The 14,815-nt window shown below is 34.6% G+C and overlaps 1 protein-coding gene across 1 annotated transcript in view; it reads left to right on the plus strand.

Moving 5' to 3' along the window:
• The window catches only part of HEATR5B (HEAT repeat containing 5B), a 132,547-nt gene that overhangs the window by 53,431 nt on the left and 64,301 nt on the right, over positions 1–14,815 (plus strand). The window contains 3 exon segments of the mRNA XM_078149770.1: positions 384–574; positions 3,297–3,456; positions 14,545–14,734. Coding sequence (XP_078005896.1) covers positions 384–574; positions 3,297–3,456; positions 14,545–14,734 — 541 coding nt within the window.

The raw sequence follows: 14,815 nt of genomic DNA on the forward strand, positions 1-14,815 counted from the left end.
TAGAAATACAAAGGAAGGCAAAAGACAGTTCCCTGCCCTTGAGGAGCTCATAATCTGATGAGAAGACCACAAGCAAACAACTATGTATAAACAACCTCTATACAGGATCAGTGGAAAATAATCAACAAAGGAAATGGACCGAAATTAAGAGAGATTGGGATTTTCTGGGCAATAATCCTAAATTTCAGGTTCCTCTAGGTTTGGATGTTTGAGAATTCACATATTCTATGTATGTTTCAAAATGATGCTTAGGAGGATATTTTTAAATAATATGGTTGAAGAAGATCTGCCTAATGAAGTAATCTGTATACATGTGAATATTGCAACGTGTTTTTTTTTTCTATTTCAAATTTATTTTGGATTTTTTTTTTTAAATCACATAGGGCTTAGCTGAAAACAAAAGCACTTTAGGACCTGAGGAAGTTCGTAAATCTGCTCTGACATTGGTTATGGGTGCTCTTGATAATCCAAATCCCATTTTGAGATGTGCAGCTGGAGAAGCCCTTGGAAGAATGGCTCAAGTGGTTGGAGAAGCAACTTTCATTGCTAGAATGGCTCAATATAGCTTTGACAAGTAAGTTTTTGTTTTTTGGGTTTTTTTTACCGAGCAGTAAGTTTCTCACATAGACAAAGATAATCTGAAGATTCAAAACTCAAGAAATTGGCCATAGTTTCTCTATAACCTGAAGGCAAGTAGTAATATTTTTGTCTTTCCACAATTAATTGATTAAACTTCAGAGATGGAGAAATATTGTACTTTGGGTGGGCAGGAAAATTCCCTGATCTAGTTTAATAGCATATGCTCAGTAAGGTAGAGTGAAGGAGTCTGTCTATAAGGTGAAATTAGTTAATATTTAAATATTTGCAATAATTACAGGAAATAGAAGGATGGATAATTTAAAATAGCAAATACATCAAAAATAATTGATATTTGGCTTATAAATGGTTGTGGGTATATATAATCTAGGAATTAACTTAAAAATTGTAAGGCTATGTTGTGAAGACCTTGTTTATAAGGAATTAGGAAACTCTGGTTTACTCATCTTACCTGTGGACACTACCCAAAGTTATCCCCTTTACTCTCTTGAACACTATCTGAGGAGCATATCTGAGTTAGTTAAGCAAGAATAGTTAAGTGAATTAGATGTTGTTAGTAGGGATTTCCCAGATGCCAATCAAGCAAGTACTTATGTAGAGGATTTAATAAGAATACACAAGAATAAGCAATAGTTGAATTATTTGAATTAGGAGTATTAGCTGCAATGTAGTTCTTAGTTACTGTAAAACCTTAGTGTTTTAGAGAAGAGGAAGAAGAGAGTGTGTTATAGTGAAAAGAACACTGTACTTGGAAACTTCAGTTTTCCCATGTCTGAAGTGGGGATCATACCTGTAATAATGACTTCACAGAATTATTGTGAGAACAAAATGAGGAATTATGTAAAATGCTTTGCAGATTTTACTTTTAAGTACTCCATTAAAAATATCAGCTATTATTGGCTACAGCAAAATGTCAGAAGAGTCAGTGTGGCATATTAAGGAGACTATGAACTCAGGAGGCATTGAGACCATATTTGTGTGACTCTAGACAAGCCACTTGACCTGGGTCTGTTTCCTCATTTATAAAATGCCTGTAATAATAATTGTACTACCTACTTCCCAAGGTTGTTGTGAAGAAAGCTCTTTTTAAACATTAAAGCACTATATAAATATGTTATTATTAAGGAGTTAATAAGATCTAATTCTGGTAATAACTTCCAACAACTGTTTTCCTTTACTTTCAGAAGTGTGACAGGACAATAGTAAAGTATAGTATCATTTTACCTGTGACCAGAATATAATGAAGTCAGAAACAAAAACAGAGTAACTACTCAGTTATTTTGGAATTATATGAGTTGATATATTTAAGCATATTTTCTAGATATCTGGAGTATTAATCTTATAAATCCTAAAACTTCAATTTAACCTATTAAAACGGAAATCTTTTTAATACTCTACATCTTTTGAAATTTTTTATGCTCTACATTTCTCTGCCTATAGTATGTGGAATTATTTGAATCTTTTCTTCATGACTTATTGTCACCATTGTGAACATCCACTCTTTTATTGTGTTATAGATGTAACTATCAAAAGGTATGGACATAGGGCTGAAAGAGTATCTAACCACCATTCTGAAACTTGCTTTGCTGAACATATTCTTGAAGTCACTTTACTTGTTGGTCATTTGACCTTTTCTCATACAATTCTATGGGGCAATTAGGTGGCACAGTAGATAGTGCTTGGGTTAGAGTCAGGAAGACTAATCTTCCAGAGTTCAAATATGGCCTCAGACACTTACTAGCTGCGTGACCCTGGACAAGACACTTAACCCTGTTTTCCTCCATTCTTTATCTGTAAAACAAGCTGGAGAGGGAAATAGCAAACACTGCAGTATCTTTGCCAGGAAAACCCCAAATAGAGTTGAGTATTACTGAATAAGAACAACAAATGCTATATTCAAGACCTTGTACCATGGGCTGGTACACAAAAAAAAAATGTAATAATCCTTACCTTCACAGGGCTTATATTCTACTGAGATTGGGGAAGTAGAAGATATAGTATATAAACAAGTAAGTATAGTGAAAAAGAACAACTAGCTCCCACAGTAAGAGTGATAATGGAAGGTATCAGGTAAGGGTTCACTGGATTGTCTATACCTTAAACTGAGTCTTGAAGTAAAATAAGGACTCTAAAAAGCAGAAATGAGAAGGAAGTGCATTCCAAGCCTATGGACAGCTCATTCAAATGCACAGAGGTAGGAGATAGAATACTGAGTATTCACTTCAGCTTAAACATTTACCATATAGAATGTAGGGTATATGTATAGTCATGCTGACAGTTATATATATTGTTTAGTAGTCTCATTCAGAAGATGGCATTTGTTTTTAGTTCTATTTTAGCCATAAATTTATTCAATTCTACATTGTTGTTTTTGCTTATATTTTTGTTAAATTTATCTGGATCAGAGATATGGATATTAAAATCTCCTATGATTACTACGTATACCTTTCAGTACCACTTGGAACTTCTGCAAAAATTGACCACATGTTAAGACAAAGACCTAGTGTAGATAAATGTGAAAAGACATTCTGTGGAAACTGATGGAACATATGGACTCTCTTTTGATTACTACTGACTGATATTACATCACTTTTTTGGTCATATATCTCTTTCTTTTGATATACTTCATACTACTTTTCTAAAATTCTTCATAGATTTTAGCTTTACAAGTAATTATCTTAAATGTAAATTTTTTTCAGATTAAAATCTGCTCGAGATGTTGTTTCCCGAACTGGCCATTCATTGGCTCTTGGCTGTCTGCATCGATATGTTGGAGGTATAGGATCAGGACAACACCTCAAGACCAGTGTTAGTATTCTACTAGCACTGGCGCAAGATGGAACTTCACCTGAAGTCCAGGTACAGTGTGATTTAAAAATTGTTTTTAAAAAGTTACTCTTTGCTGCCAAATTACAATCTCTTCAACGTGTTTCAAAGAAAATGCAGATTTCCTCCATCACTGCACGTATGTCAGTCAGATATTACTTATGGACAATGAACTGATTCCAAAAGTAAAAAGGAGAAGGAGATGAGGCTATATATATCTAATTTGGGAAACTGTAGAGTGCTTTCAGTGACTCAAAAAATTTGTATCATTTGATTCATTATGTTAAATGAATATTGGGATTCCTCTTGTGTTCTGTTCCTCCCTTTCTCTGCCACTAGCTGGCTATTGTGACCTTGGTAAGTCATGTTATTTCCTTTGGCCTAATTCCTTCACCTGTAAAGTAATGTTTTTTTTAGTTGATCTCTGAGGTTCCTTATTACTTTAAAATTCTGTAATCCTCTTTAGTTTTGCCTTTGATTCATAAGCCTGTGTTCTTGTTGTTATTATCTAAAATTTCAAATAACAGTTTAGTACTTGTAAAATCTTAGTAATTATAGTTTCCTTTTTAAAATTCAATTTTATTTTCAATTCCAAATTCTGTCTCTCTTCCTGTTATGCCACGCATTGAAAAGACAAAAAAAACCCCAAAACCCATTACAAATCTATGTACTCATAGCGATGTCCAAAAAATAAAAAGAAAAGAAAGAAAACATGCTTCATTCTGCACTCTTGAGTCCATCTGCTTTACCTGGAGATGGATAGTGTATGTCACCATAAGTTCTTTGGAATTGTAATTAGTTATTGTGTTGGTCAGAGTTCTTAAGTCATTCATAGTTGATTATCTTTTATGGTATTGTTGTTACTGTATAAATTCTTTTTCTGGTTCTGCTCACTTTACTTTGTCTGAGTTCATTTCATACTGGTCTTCCCGGGTTTTTTCTGAAAGTCATCTTCCTTATTTCTTACAGCGCAAAAGTATTTCATCACATTCATATACTATAATTTGTTCAGCCCTTGCCTAATTGATGGGCATTCCTTCAGGTTCTAATTCTTAACTCCTACAAAAAGGGTTTCTATAAATATTTTTGTTCATGTTGGCCCTTTTTCTCTTTTTAAAATTAGACATAGACCTACTTTACAGAATGTCTGAACCAGTTCCTACCTCTGCTAGCTGTGCATTAAAGTAACTATTTTCTCATAGCCCCTCCAACATTTGTCATTTTTCCATTTTTTTGGTCAACTTTGGCAATCTGGTGGGTGTGATGTGCTACCTCACAGTTGTTTTACTTTGTATTTCTCCAATTAGGGATTTAGAGCATTTTTTGCATATGGTTATTGATAGCTTAAATTTCTTCCCCTGAAAATGCCAGTTCATATCTACTGGACATTTATTGTTTGGGAAATGGCTCTTATCCATATAAATTTGACTCAGTTCCCTATATATCTTAGAAATGAATGCTTTGTCAAGAAACTTGCTATTTTTTGCATTTTCCTGCTTTTCTAATTTTAGCTGCATTGGTTTTGTTTGTGCTTTTGTTTGTAGGTGCTTATGAATAAGTAAAATTCAAAGAAGCATAGTAAGACTTATAAATTTACATAAAGTAAGCTGAACCAAGAAAACGGTATTCATAATAATAGCAGCAACAACATAAACAGAAAGAACAAAATTGGGAAACCAAATGCTGTGTAATTACAGTAACAAAGTTTCCCCTGGGTAGAGAATTGAAAAAAATGTACCCCCACACCACTTTTCAGAGGAGAGGAAATATGAGAATGGAATGTTGTACATACTGTTGAACGTAATGTGTTGATTGTTTTTTTAACTACTTTTTTCTCTTTTTAAAATCTTTAGTCTTTATCACAGGGCATATTTGAAATAAAAGTGTTCAGAAAACCCCCCAAAAATATCAAGATTAAAAACAACAAAAAAGTGCTACAGTTTCCCAAATTTCATTTATTCTGACCTTCTAGTTCTGGACCCAATTCTTTGTCGGTCTCCAATTTCTGTTTAAGATTAAAAGATCATATATCTAGACTGCATATTGTAGCCTGCATTTTATATTCATTGTTTGCTTGAGATTTGCTTTATGATTTGTTAGTCCCATTTCTTAAGGGCTAACTGCAGTTAGTTCAATGTAGTAAAAAAAAATCATTTGGACAACCCTAGCAAATCACTTTTCCATTTAAATTTTGCACGTGATATCCTCCATGATGGCAGCAAGCAACTTTAGTGAGCATGTGCTACCTTGTTTTATAAGCCTTGCTTGATTTTTTAAATCAGAGTATTTCAGGCATTGTATTTAACAAAGTCTCTTATATGATTCAAAAATATGGAAAGACAGATTAGAGATCATTTAACACTGTGTGTTGCTTTACTGAGTCAAATACTTTTTTGTAATCAATATATAAAGCAATGTATTCCTGGTATCATCATGAGATTTAGAATTGGAGAGGACCTGAGAGGTCATCTGTTCCACCCAAATCATTTAAAAAATGACGGGGTATGAGGATCAGGTAAGTTAAATAACATGCTTAAATAGGTAATAAGTCATTACCTGATCTCAAGGATATCACAGTCTATTGAGGTACACAACACATAAAAGGAAGCTGAAAAGTAGGTACAGTTGTACCTGGGAATAGGGGTATGATATAGAAATTAAAAGATATCTAAAAGACTGTAGCCAGGTAGAAAACTGGAGAACCTTCCCAGATTACTCTAAACCATCTCTACCATTTTTTATAACACAGTAGTTTATCACATTTATATGCCATAACTTGTTTAGCCATCCTCAGTTTATGAGCATCCCTTCAGATTCCCATACTTTACTTCTTCTAAAAGAGCTATAGAGCTATAAATATTTCATACATCCTTAGAGTTTGTTTTGTTTAGAACTTAATCCACCTTGGCCACAGTACCCTCTTCCCATTCCTTCCAGTTTCTTTGTTGAATGAAATATATTTTGTAACGAACTTTTATTTATTGTTCTCTCTTTTGATCAGTTTAGATGAGAGTCAAGTTTCCGGGGTCAACTGTGTCTTCTCTCCTCCCCACCCCCAACCTTGGCCTCATCTGGTTTATATGTATATCCACTTTTCTTCCCTGATTATGTGAGGTTATTTCCATTTTACCTTCTGGTTCTAAGAGACTTGGATAGCCTCCTTTTAAGATTTCTTGAAATAGGATGTGTAGGGGCTTTTTTTTGGTCATGACAATTGGTCAGTCCAATGATTCTTAATTTCTTTTCTTTGTTCTGTTTTCTAGGTCAGTTTTTCCTGTGTGACACCTTACATTAAAAAATATTCAGTCTTATGACTTTGTTTTAATATGTTTTGTTGTCTCTTGGGATCATTGGCTTCTATTTGGTCAGTTTGGATTTTTAGGGAGTTTGTTGCTTAGGTAAGGTTTTATACCTTTTGTGCCAACCTGTTAATTACCTTTCCAATTCTTTCTTCCATTGTTCTCATTTCTTTTCCGGTTTTTTCCTTTAGAACTCTCATTCCTTTGACAAAAAAAAATCTTAATTCTGTGTTTTAAACTCTTATTTGGTCTCATGTAAGAATTTTAGTTGAAAGGTGTCCAAGTTGTGTTTTTCTCTTTCTACTTTTCAGACTGCTCTTTTTCACTCTCCTTTCCTAGTTCCTCATGTATGCCCATTAACTGAAGATGTCCTTTAGGGCTCTGTCTTGGGTCCTCTTGTCTACTCTCTACTACTTCAGTTGCTTATCTTATCAACTCCCATACCCAATCTATTGCCAAGGCTTGTTGATTTCACCTTTGCAAGTTTCTTGAATGTGCCTCCTTTCTTCTGTTACTGACTTTGCTCTGGTACAGTTCCATATCACCTCATTCTTGGACTATTGCAAAAGTCTACTGGTTAGTCTCCCTACCAAAATGCTCTTGCTACTCCAGTCCATCCCCCATTCAGTTACAAAGTGATTTTCTTAAAGCTCAGGTCTAACCATGTCACCCTTGAACTCAATAAATTTCGGTGGTTATCTATCACCTCCAGGATCAAATATAAAATCCTGTGTTTGTAACTAACATCATTGCCACCTCTCTCCCCTAGTTATCTTACACCTCACTTTCTGCCACATCTTTGATCCAGTGACATTGGCCTCCTTACTTTTACACAGACAAGACGCTTCATCTCTTAGCTCTGGGCATTTTCTCTGGCCCCCTTCACCACCCCACCCCCCACATATTACTGGAATTCTTTCCCTCCTCATCTCTGCCTCTTGGCTTGCTTCAGGTCCCAACTAAAATCCTGCCATCTAGAGGAAGCCTTTCCCAGTCCCTCTTAATTATAGTGCTTTTCCTCTCAATTATTTCCTCTTACTCTGTATATAGCTTGTTTGTACATATTTATTTTCTTGTTGTCTCCCCAATTAGATTGTCGGCTCCTTGATGGCAGGGACTTTTGCCTCTTTTTGTATACCTCATGCTTAGTATAATGCCTGACAACATAGTAGGAACTTAATGAATGCTGACTGACTGACTGAGCAGGACTGACTGAGGCTTTGCTTGTAGATTTTGTGGAGTTGTTCTTTTCTTCTGGGTTTGTTTCTTAAGTGTCCTTGTCATCATAATAGCTTTTTATGTTAGTATTGTTTTTTATTTGCTCATTCTTCCAATCTACTTCCTTGACTTTGGACTAAGTATTAGAAGGTCTAGTCTGATCCTGTTGTTTTCTTAGCTTATTTATAAGCATTATTTTAGGATCTGAGGGTCAGCTTGGGCTCAGGACCTATAAGCTTTCAGTGCTTCGAAATTGATCTTGCTCATGGCAAAGACTGATTGTTGCCCCCTGGTGTGAGCTCTAAAAGTTCCTGACCTGAATTTGGGTCTACAGTAGACTGCTGCTGGACTCAGGGGCTATCAGCCAGTTGGCAAGCTCTGCTGGTTCAGAGTTACAGAACTGTTGACTTCTTTGAGTCTGGAATTTCTTCCTGCTTATTCCTCTGTGGGCTTCTGACTAGGCTAGAGGCTGGAACTGATAAACTGATCTGTTCCTGAAGTCTTGAGTCACATCACTCCTGTGTGCTTCTGACTTCACTTCTCTCTTAGTATACTTTCTAGTTCTTGAGATCATTGTGGAAAGAGGGACAGAGAGGAAGGGAGGGCCCACCTTGGATCTGTGGCCTGAAACTAGGTAGTGAGCAACAAAACTGCCAGTTCACACTGGTCCCCATCATGGTGTCCCAGTATGGGTATTGGGGCACCCCAGAATGGATCTGTGAATTCTTTCTTGCCTTGGTTCATACCCTTCCTTGGTGGTTGGTGTACTCCACATGTGGCATGTTCCACACTAGGCCATGTCCCCAAACCTCTCTTTTTGCCTATGCTAACTTATATTGGAAGAATGACTCACTGTGGCTTTTTCTTGGAGTTCCCTATCAGGATTTAGTTTGTCATGTTTTTTAGATGTGTTTGGAAGAGTTGAGTGGGGGAAGCTCCTCACTCCATTGCTTCCTTCTACTGTCCCAGCTACATTTTCTAATAAATTTTCTCCTCCATGATTTAAGTATATGATAACTTGGTTTGAAGCATTTTGTCAAATTTTACATAAAATTTTCAAGTCATCTTCTCAATAAATTTTTTGGCACAAAAACTATAATAACAATTTTCCTGGTCTCTTTTGAACTTCTAGCTCCAAATGCTATGACCCTGTGTAGAATCACCTTCACCTCATGATTGAGCATTAGAGTTGGACTTGAAATTGTGCCTACATTCCAGGTTATTATTATTTAATTCTTAGTATCTAATATTTTCTCATTAAAGATCTTTTTGTATTTCTATATATACAGTGGTGTAACTGTGACTGTTAGGTATATAATGTGTGAAAGTTGAGAAGCAGCAAATTTAGGCTTAATATAAGGACAAACTTTGTGAAGATTAAAACTATAATGTGACAGAGATCATAGTGGAGGTAATTCTTCAGGAGATGGTGTATTCAGTCTTGTAGGCGGACAACAGATTTACACATATGTTGTAGAGGGATCTTCTTTTAGGTATTCACTTGGGACAGTGGTTTTTGCTGTTCCCTCCAACTTGGAAATTCTGAGATTTTTGAAATTTACTTTGGAGACATATTTGTAGTCACCATTAACCCAAAATGCCACACAACCAACATTTGCTCTAAAAGTTTTTTATAAGGCTCTCATGAAGACATGTTTTGAGCATTTCACTTTAAAAATTTATTTTAGTGGAAAATAATTGGTAAAATAACAGCAACATTGTAAAGAAGACTTAAGAACACTGAGCATTGCCATGATTCAGAGGACTCATAATGAAGTTTCCTGACAGAGGGGTGTAGGATTTAAGGGGCAGAATGTGAATAGCTTTGGACATGGAAAATGCATGGATTTGCTTTGCTTGAAAATGCCTATTTGTTACAAAGATTGTGGTTTATTTTTCATTTGAGGCTTTGGGGCAAGACACTTTAAAAAAGTGTCATTGAAGCATTTTTAAAAATCAGAAAGACAACTTGAAAGATATTCAGAAGGAAACAAATAAGCAGGACAACTTTCAAAGTAACATGATGAATTTATTATGATTTTTAAAAAACAAGCTGTACATAATAGGGATGCAGAGTTTCACTTATCTTTATTTTCTGTTCTACTTTATACATAGAAATATTCCTTTTGGGGAGAGTTTACATTCTTAGAATTTTTAAATAGTTTTTTTTCCAATTACATGTAAAGATGATTTAAAAAATTCATTTAAAAAAATTTTGAGTTTCATATTTTCTCTCTCCTCACTTCCTAAAATGGTAAGCAATTTGAGGTAGGTTATATATGTGCAATCATTTAAAAATATTTCCATGTTAGTCATGTGGTGAGAGAAGACATAGGCCAAAAGAAAAGAGCCACAAAAAGAATTAAGAAAGTGAAAATAGTATGCTTTGATTTGCATTCAGACTACATCAGTTCTTTCCCTGAATTTGAATAGCATTTTCATCATGAGTCCTTTGAAATTGTCTTGGATCATTGTATTGCTGAGAAGAGCTAAGTTATTCATAGTTGATCATTGCACAATGTTGCTGTTAGCATGTACAGTGTTCTCCTGGTTCTGCTCACTTCAGTTCATGTAAGTCTTTCCAGGTTTTTCTGAAATCTGCCTGCTCTCATTTCTTATTGTGCAATAGTATCCCATTTCATTCACATACTACAGCTTGTTCAGCCATTCTCCAATTGATGGACATACATCCCCTCAATTTCTAGTTCTTTGCCACCACAAAAAGAGTTGCTATAAATATTTTTGTACATGTAAGGTTTTTTTCCCCTTTTTTTATGATCTCTTCGAAATACAGACCTACTAATGGCATTGCTGGTTCAAAGGATATGCATAGTTTGGTTGTCCTTTGGGCATGGTTCCAAATTGCTCTCCAGAATGTTGGATCAGTATGTAACTCCACCAACAGTGTATTAGTGTCCTAATTTTCCCATGTCCCCTTCAACATTTGTCATTTTCCTTTTCTATCATATTAGCCAGTCTGATGGGTGTGAGGTGGTTCCTCAAAGTTGTTTTAATTTGCTTTTCTCTTATCAGTAGTGATTTAGAACATTTTTATGAGTATAGATAGCTTTGATTTCTTCATTTGAAAACTGCCTGTTCAATATCCTTTGACCATTTATCAATTGGAGAATGGCTTGCTTTCTTATAAATTTGATTCAGTTCTCTGTATATTTGAGAAATGAGGCCTTTTCAAAGATACTTGCTGTAAAAATTCTTTCCCAGCTTTCTGTTTTCCTTCTAATCTTGATTGCCTTGGTTTTGTTTGTGCAAACATTTTTTAATTTAATATTATCAAAACTATCCAATTTATTTCCCATAATCCTCTCTTATCTTGTTTAGTCAAAAATTCTTTGTTTCTCCGCAGATCTGTCTGACAAGTAAACTATTCCTTGCTTTTCTGATTAGCTTATGATATCACCCTGTATGTCTAAATTACATACCATTTTTGACTTTATCTTAGTATACAGCGCAAGATATTGGTGTATGCCTGGTTTCTGCCATATTGTTTTTCTTTTCTGAAGCAGTTTTTGTTAAATAGTGAGTTCTTATCCTGGAAGTTGGGTCTTTGGGTTTATCAAACACTAGATTACTATGATCATTTACTATTGTGTTTTGTATACCTAATCTATTCCACTAATCTACCACTCTATTTCTTAGCCAATACCAGATAGTTTTTGATTGCTGCTTTATAATATAGTTTGAGATATGGTATGGCTAAGCCACCTTGCTCAGCATTTTTTTTCATTAATTCCCTTGGTATTCTTGACCTTTTGTTCTTCCAGATGAATTTTGTTATTATTTTTTCCTAGCTATACAAAGTAGTTTTTTGGTAGTTTGATTGGTAAGGCACTGAATTAATAAATTAATTTAGGTGGAATTATCATTTTTATTATATTGCCCTGGCCTACCCACAAATAATTGTTATTATTTCAATTGTTTAGATCTGACTTTGTATGAAAAATGTTTTGTGATTGTATTCATATGATTCCTGGGTTTGTCTAGTTAGATAGACTCTCAAGTTTTTCATATTGTTTACAGTTATTTTATTTTATTTTATTTTTGGCTAGGCAGTGGGGTTAAGTGACTTGCCCAGGGTCACACAGCTACTAAGTGTCAAGTGTCTGAGGCCGATTTGAACTCAGGTCTTCCTGACTCCAGGGCTGGAGCTCTATCCACTGAGCCACCTAGCTGCCCCATCTATAGTTATTTTAAATGGAATTTCTCATTCTATCTCTTGTTGCTGGCCTTTGTTGGTAATATATAGAAATGCTGATGATTTATGTGGGTTTATTTTATAACCTGCAACTTTGCTAAAGTTGCTAGTAATTTCTAATAGTTTTTTTGTTGATTCTCCAGGATTCTGTAAGTATACCATATTTCATCTGCTAAGAGTGGTAATTTTATTTCCTCAGTGTCCATTCTAATTCCTTCAATTTCTTTTTCTTTTCTTATTGCTTACATTTTTTTCTTTATATTTCTTTATATTATATTTCTTTTCTTATTACTTATTGCTGTAGCTAACGTTTGTAGAACAGTAGTAAAAAACAGTGGTAATAATGGGCATCCTTGCTTCACACCTGATCTTATTCAGAAGGCTTCCAGCTTATCCCCATGACAGATAATGCTTGCTGACTGTTTTATATAGATACTGCATATCATTTTAAGGAAAGCTCCATTTATTCCTAGGCTGTCTAATTTTTTTAATAGGAATGGGTGCTGTCTTTTGTCAAAAGCTTTTTCTGCATGTATTGAGATATCATATGATTTCTGTTGGTTTTGTTATTGATATAGTCAATTATGCTGATAATTTTCCTAATATTGAACCAGCCCTTATTCCTGGCATAAATTCCACCTGGTCATAATGTATATAATCCTTATGATTTATTGCTGTAATTTCCTTGCAAGTATTTTATTTAAAAATTTTGCATCAATATTCATTAGATAAATTGGTCAGTTTTTTGCTCTTCCTGGTGTAGGTATCAGCATCATATTTGTGTATAAAAAATTTTGTAGGACTCCTTCTTTGCCTATTTTTCCAAATAGTTTATATAGTATTGGAATTAGTAGTTATTTAAATGTATGGTAGAATTCACTTGTGAATCCATCTGGTTTTGGGATTTTTTCTTAGAGAGTTCATTGATGGCTTGTTCAATTTCTTTTTCTAAGATGGAGTTATTTAAGTATTCCATCTAGGCAATTTGTATTTTTGTAAACTTTCATCCATTTCTCTTAGAATTTCAGATTTATTCACATATAATTGGGCAAAATGTTTTCTAATTAATGCTTTAATTTCATCTTCATTGGTGGTGAACAGAATTTTTTCAAAAATTAAAAATAATAAAATTTTTACTTAAAATTCTTTCAGATCAGAAGAAGAAAATAAGGACATTACTAAAGAAAGGACAATATCCTTATAATACTTTTTATTTTTTGAGTGTCTTGTACTTAATAGGATGTTTTATAGGTATTTGTAAATGAAACCAAATTAAAATGCCTAGATTATAGGTTGCCCACATTCCCAAAACAGAAGCAAAGACTATAGAACAGAAGTTTGTGTTCTATGGCTCATTCTCTGTGGGAACCTTAGCTGTTGTTTTATAAAGTATTTTATTATTATTTTTGTTGTTGTTATAAAGTAGATCATTGTGTTTTGTTTTATTTTGTTTTTTTGCATAAATTGCTTAAAGAATACAGGGCAGCTAGGTGCAGGTAGATAGAGTGGCCTGGAGCCAGGAATACTCATCATCCTGAGTTGAAATCTGGATTCAGACACTTACTAGCTATGTGACCCTGGGCAAGTCACTTAATCCTGTGTGCTTCAGTTCTTCATCTGTAAGTGAGCTGTAGGAGGAAATGGCAAACTACTCCTGTATCTTTGCCAAGAAAACCCCAAATGAGGTCACAAAGAGTTGGACATGACTGAAATGACACAACAATAACTTAATACATTTGAAAGTCACTTAAGATGGTTATAAAAATTTAAAGTGATGTTTAGGCAGACCTGAGTTCAAATATGGCCTCAGATATTCACTAGCTGTGTGACCCTAGGTAAGGTCACTTTAACTTTTGTTTGCCTCAGTTTCCTCATCTGTAAAATGATTCCCTGGGTGGTTGTGAAGATCAAATGAGATGATAATTCTAAGCTCTTATTACAGTGCCTGGCACATAGTAAGAGCTATGTAAATGTTAATTATTATTGGTAGTAGTATTTTTTTTGTTTTACAAATTATTTCAATACTTCCAAGATTTTAATTTAATCTGTGGTGCTACTTATCCAGATCACTACTTAACTATAATTTAGTATTTGGTCTGTGAGAGTTTCTGTGGCCAAAAAACTGATTATACTCTACCAAACTTGGTGATGGATCTTTCCAAATTTATTCAGGCTGGTCCTCAGACAATAGATACCCAGTCTGTGACTGGGCCTATGCTCAAAACCTTTGTAGTTTGGTAAAACCTGCTAAAGCTTATTCTACCTTGGTATAGCTTTCAAGAACATAAGGTTATTTCCATGACATGATGGGGTGGGTAAGTAAGAAATCAGTTTAAATCATCCTAATATGCTCCCCCAAATAGAGTTGAATATGTTTTCCTCTGATTTCAGACCTGGTCTCTTCATTCACTTGCTTTGATAGTGGATTCTAGCGGGCCAATGTACCGTGGCTATGTCGAACCAACTTTGTCCCTAGTTCTCACATTGCTATTGACAGTTCCACCTTCACATACAGAAGTTCATCAGTGTTTGGGTCGATGTTTAGGTGCTATAATAACCACCGTTGGACCCGAACTGCAGGGTAAGTGAATTTCAAATTTTGATGTTAAAGAAAAAGATTGTTAACCCCCGTTTTCAAAATTCCTGTTCTAGCATCATATTA

Source organism: Phascolarctos cinereus, unplaced genomic scaffold (genome assembly GCF_003287225.1).
Source record: "Phascolarctos cinereus isolate Bilbo 61053 unplaced genomic scaffold, phaCin_HiC Scaffold_2;HRSCAF=192, whole genome shotgun sequence".
Classification (NCBI taxonomy): Eukaryota; Metazoa; Chordata; class Mammalia; order Diprotodontia; family Phascolarctidae; genus Phascolarctos; species Phascolarctos cinereus.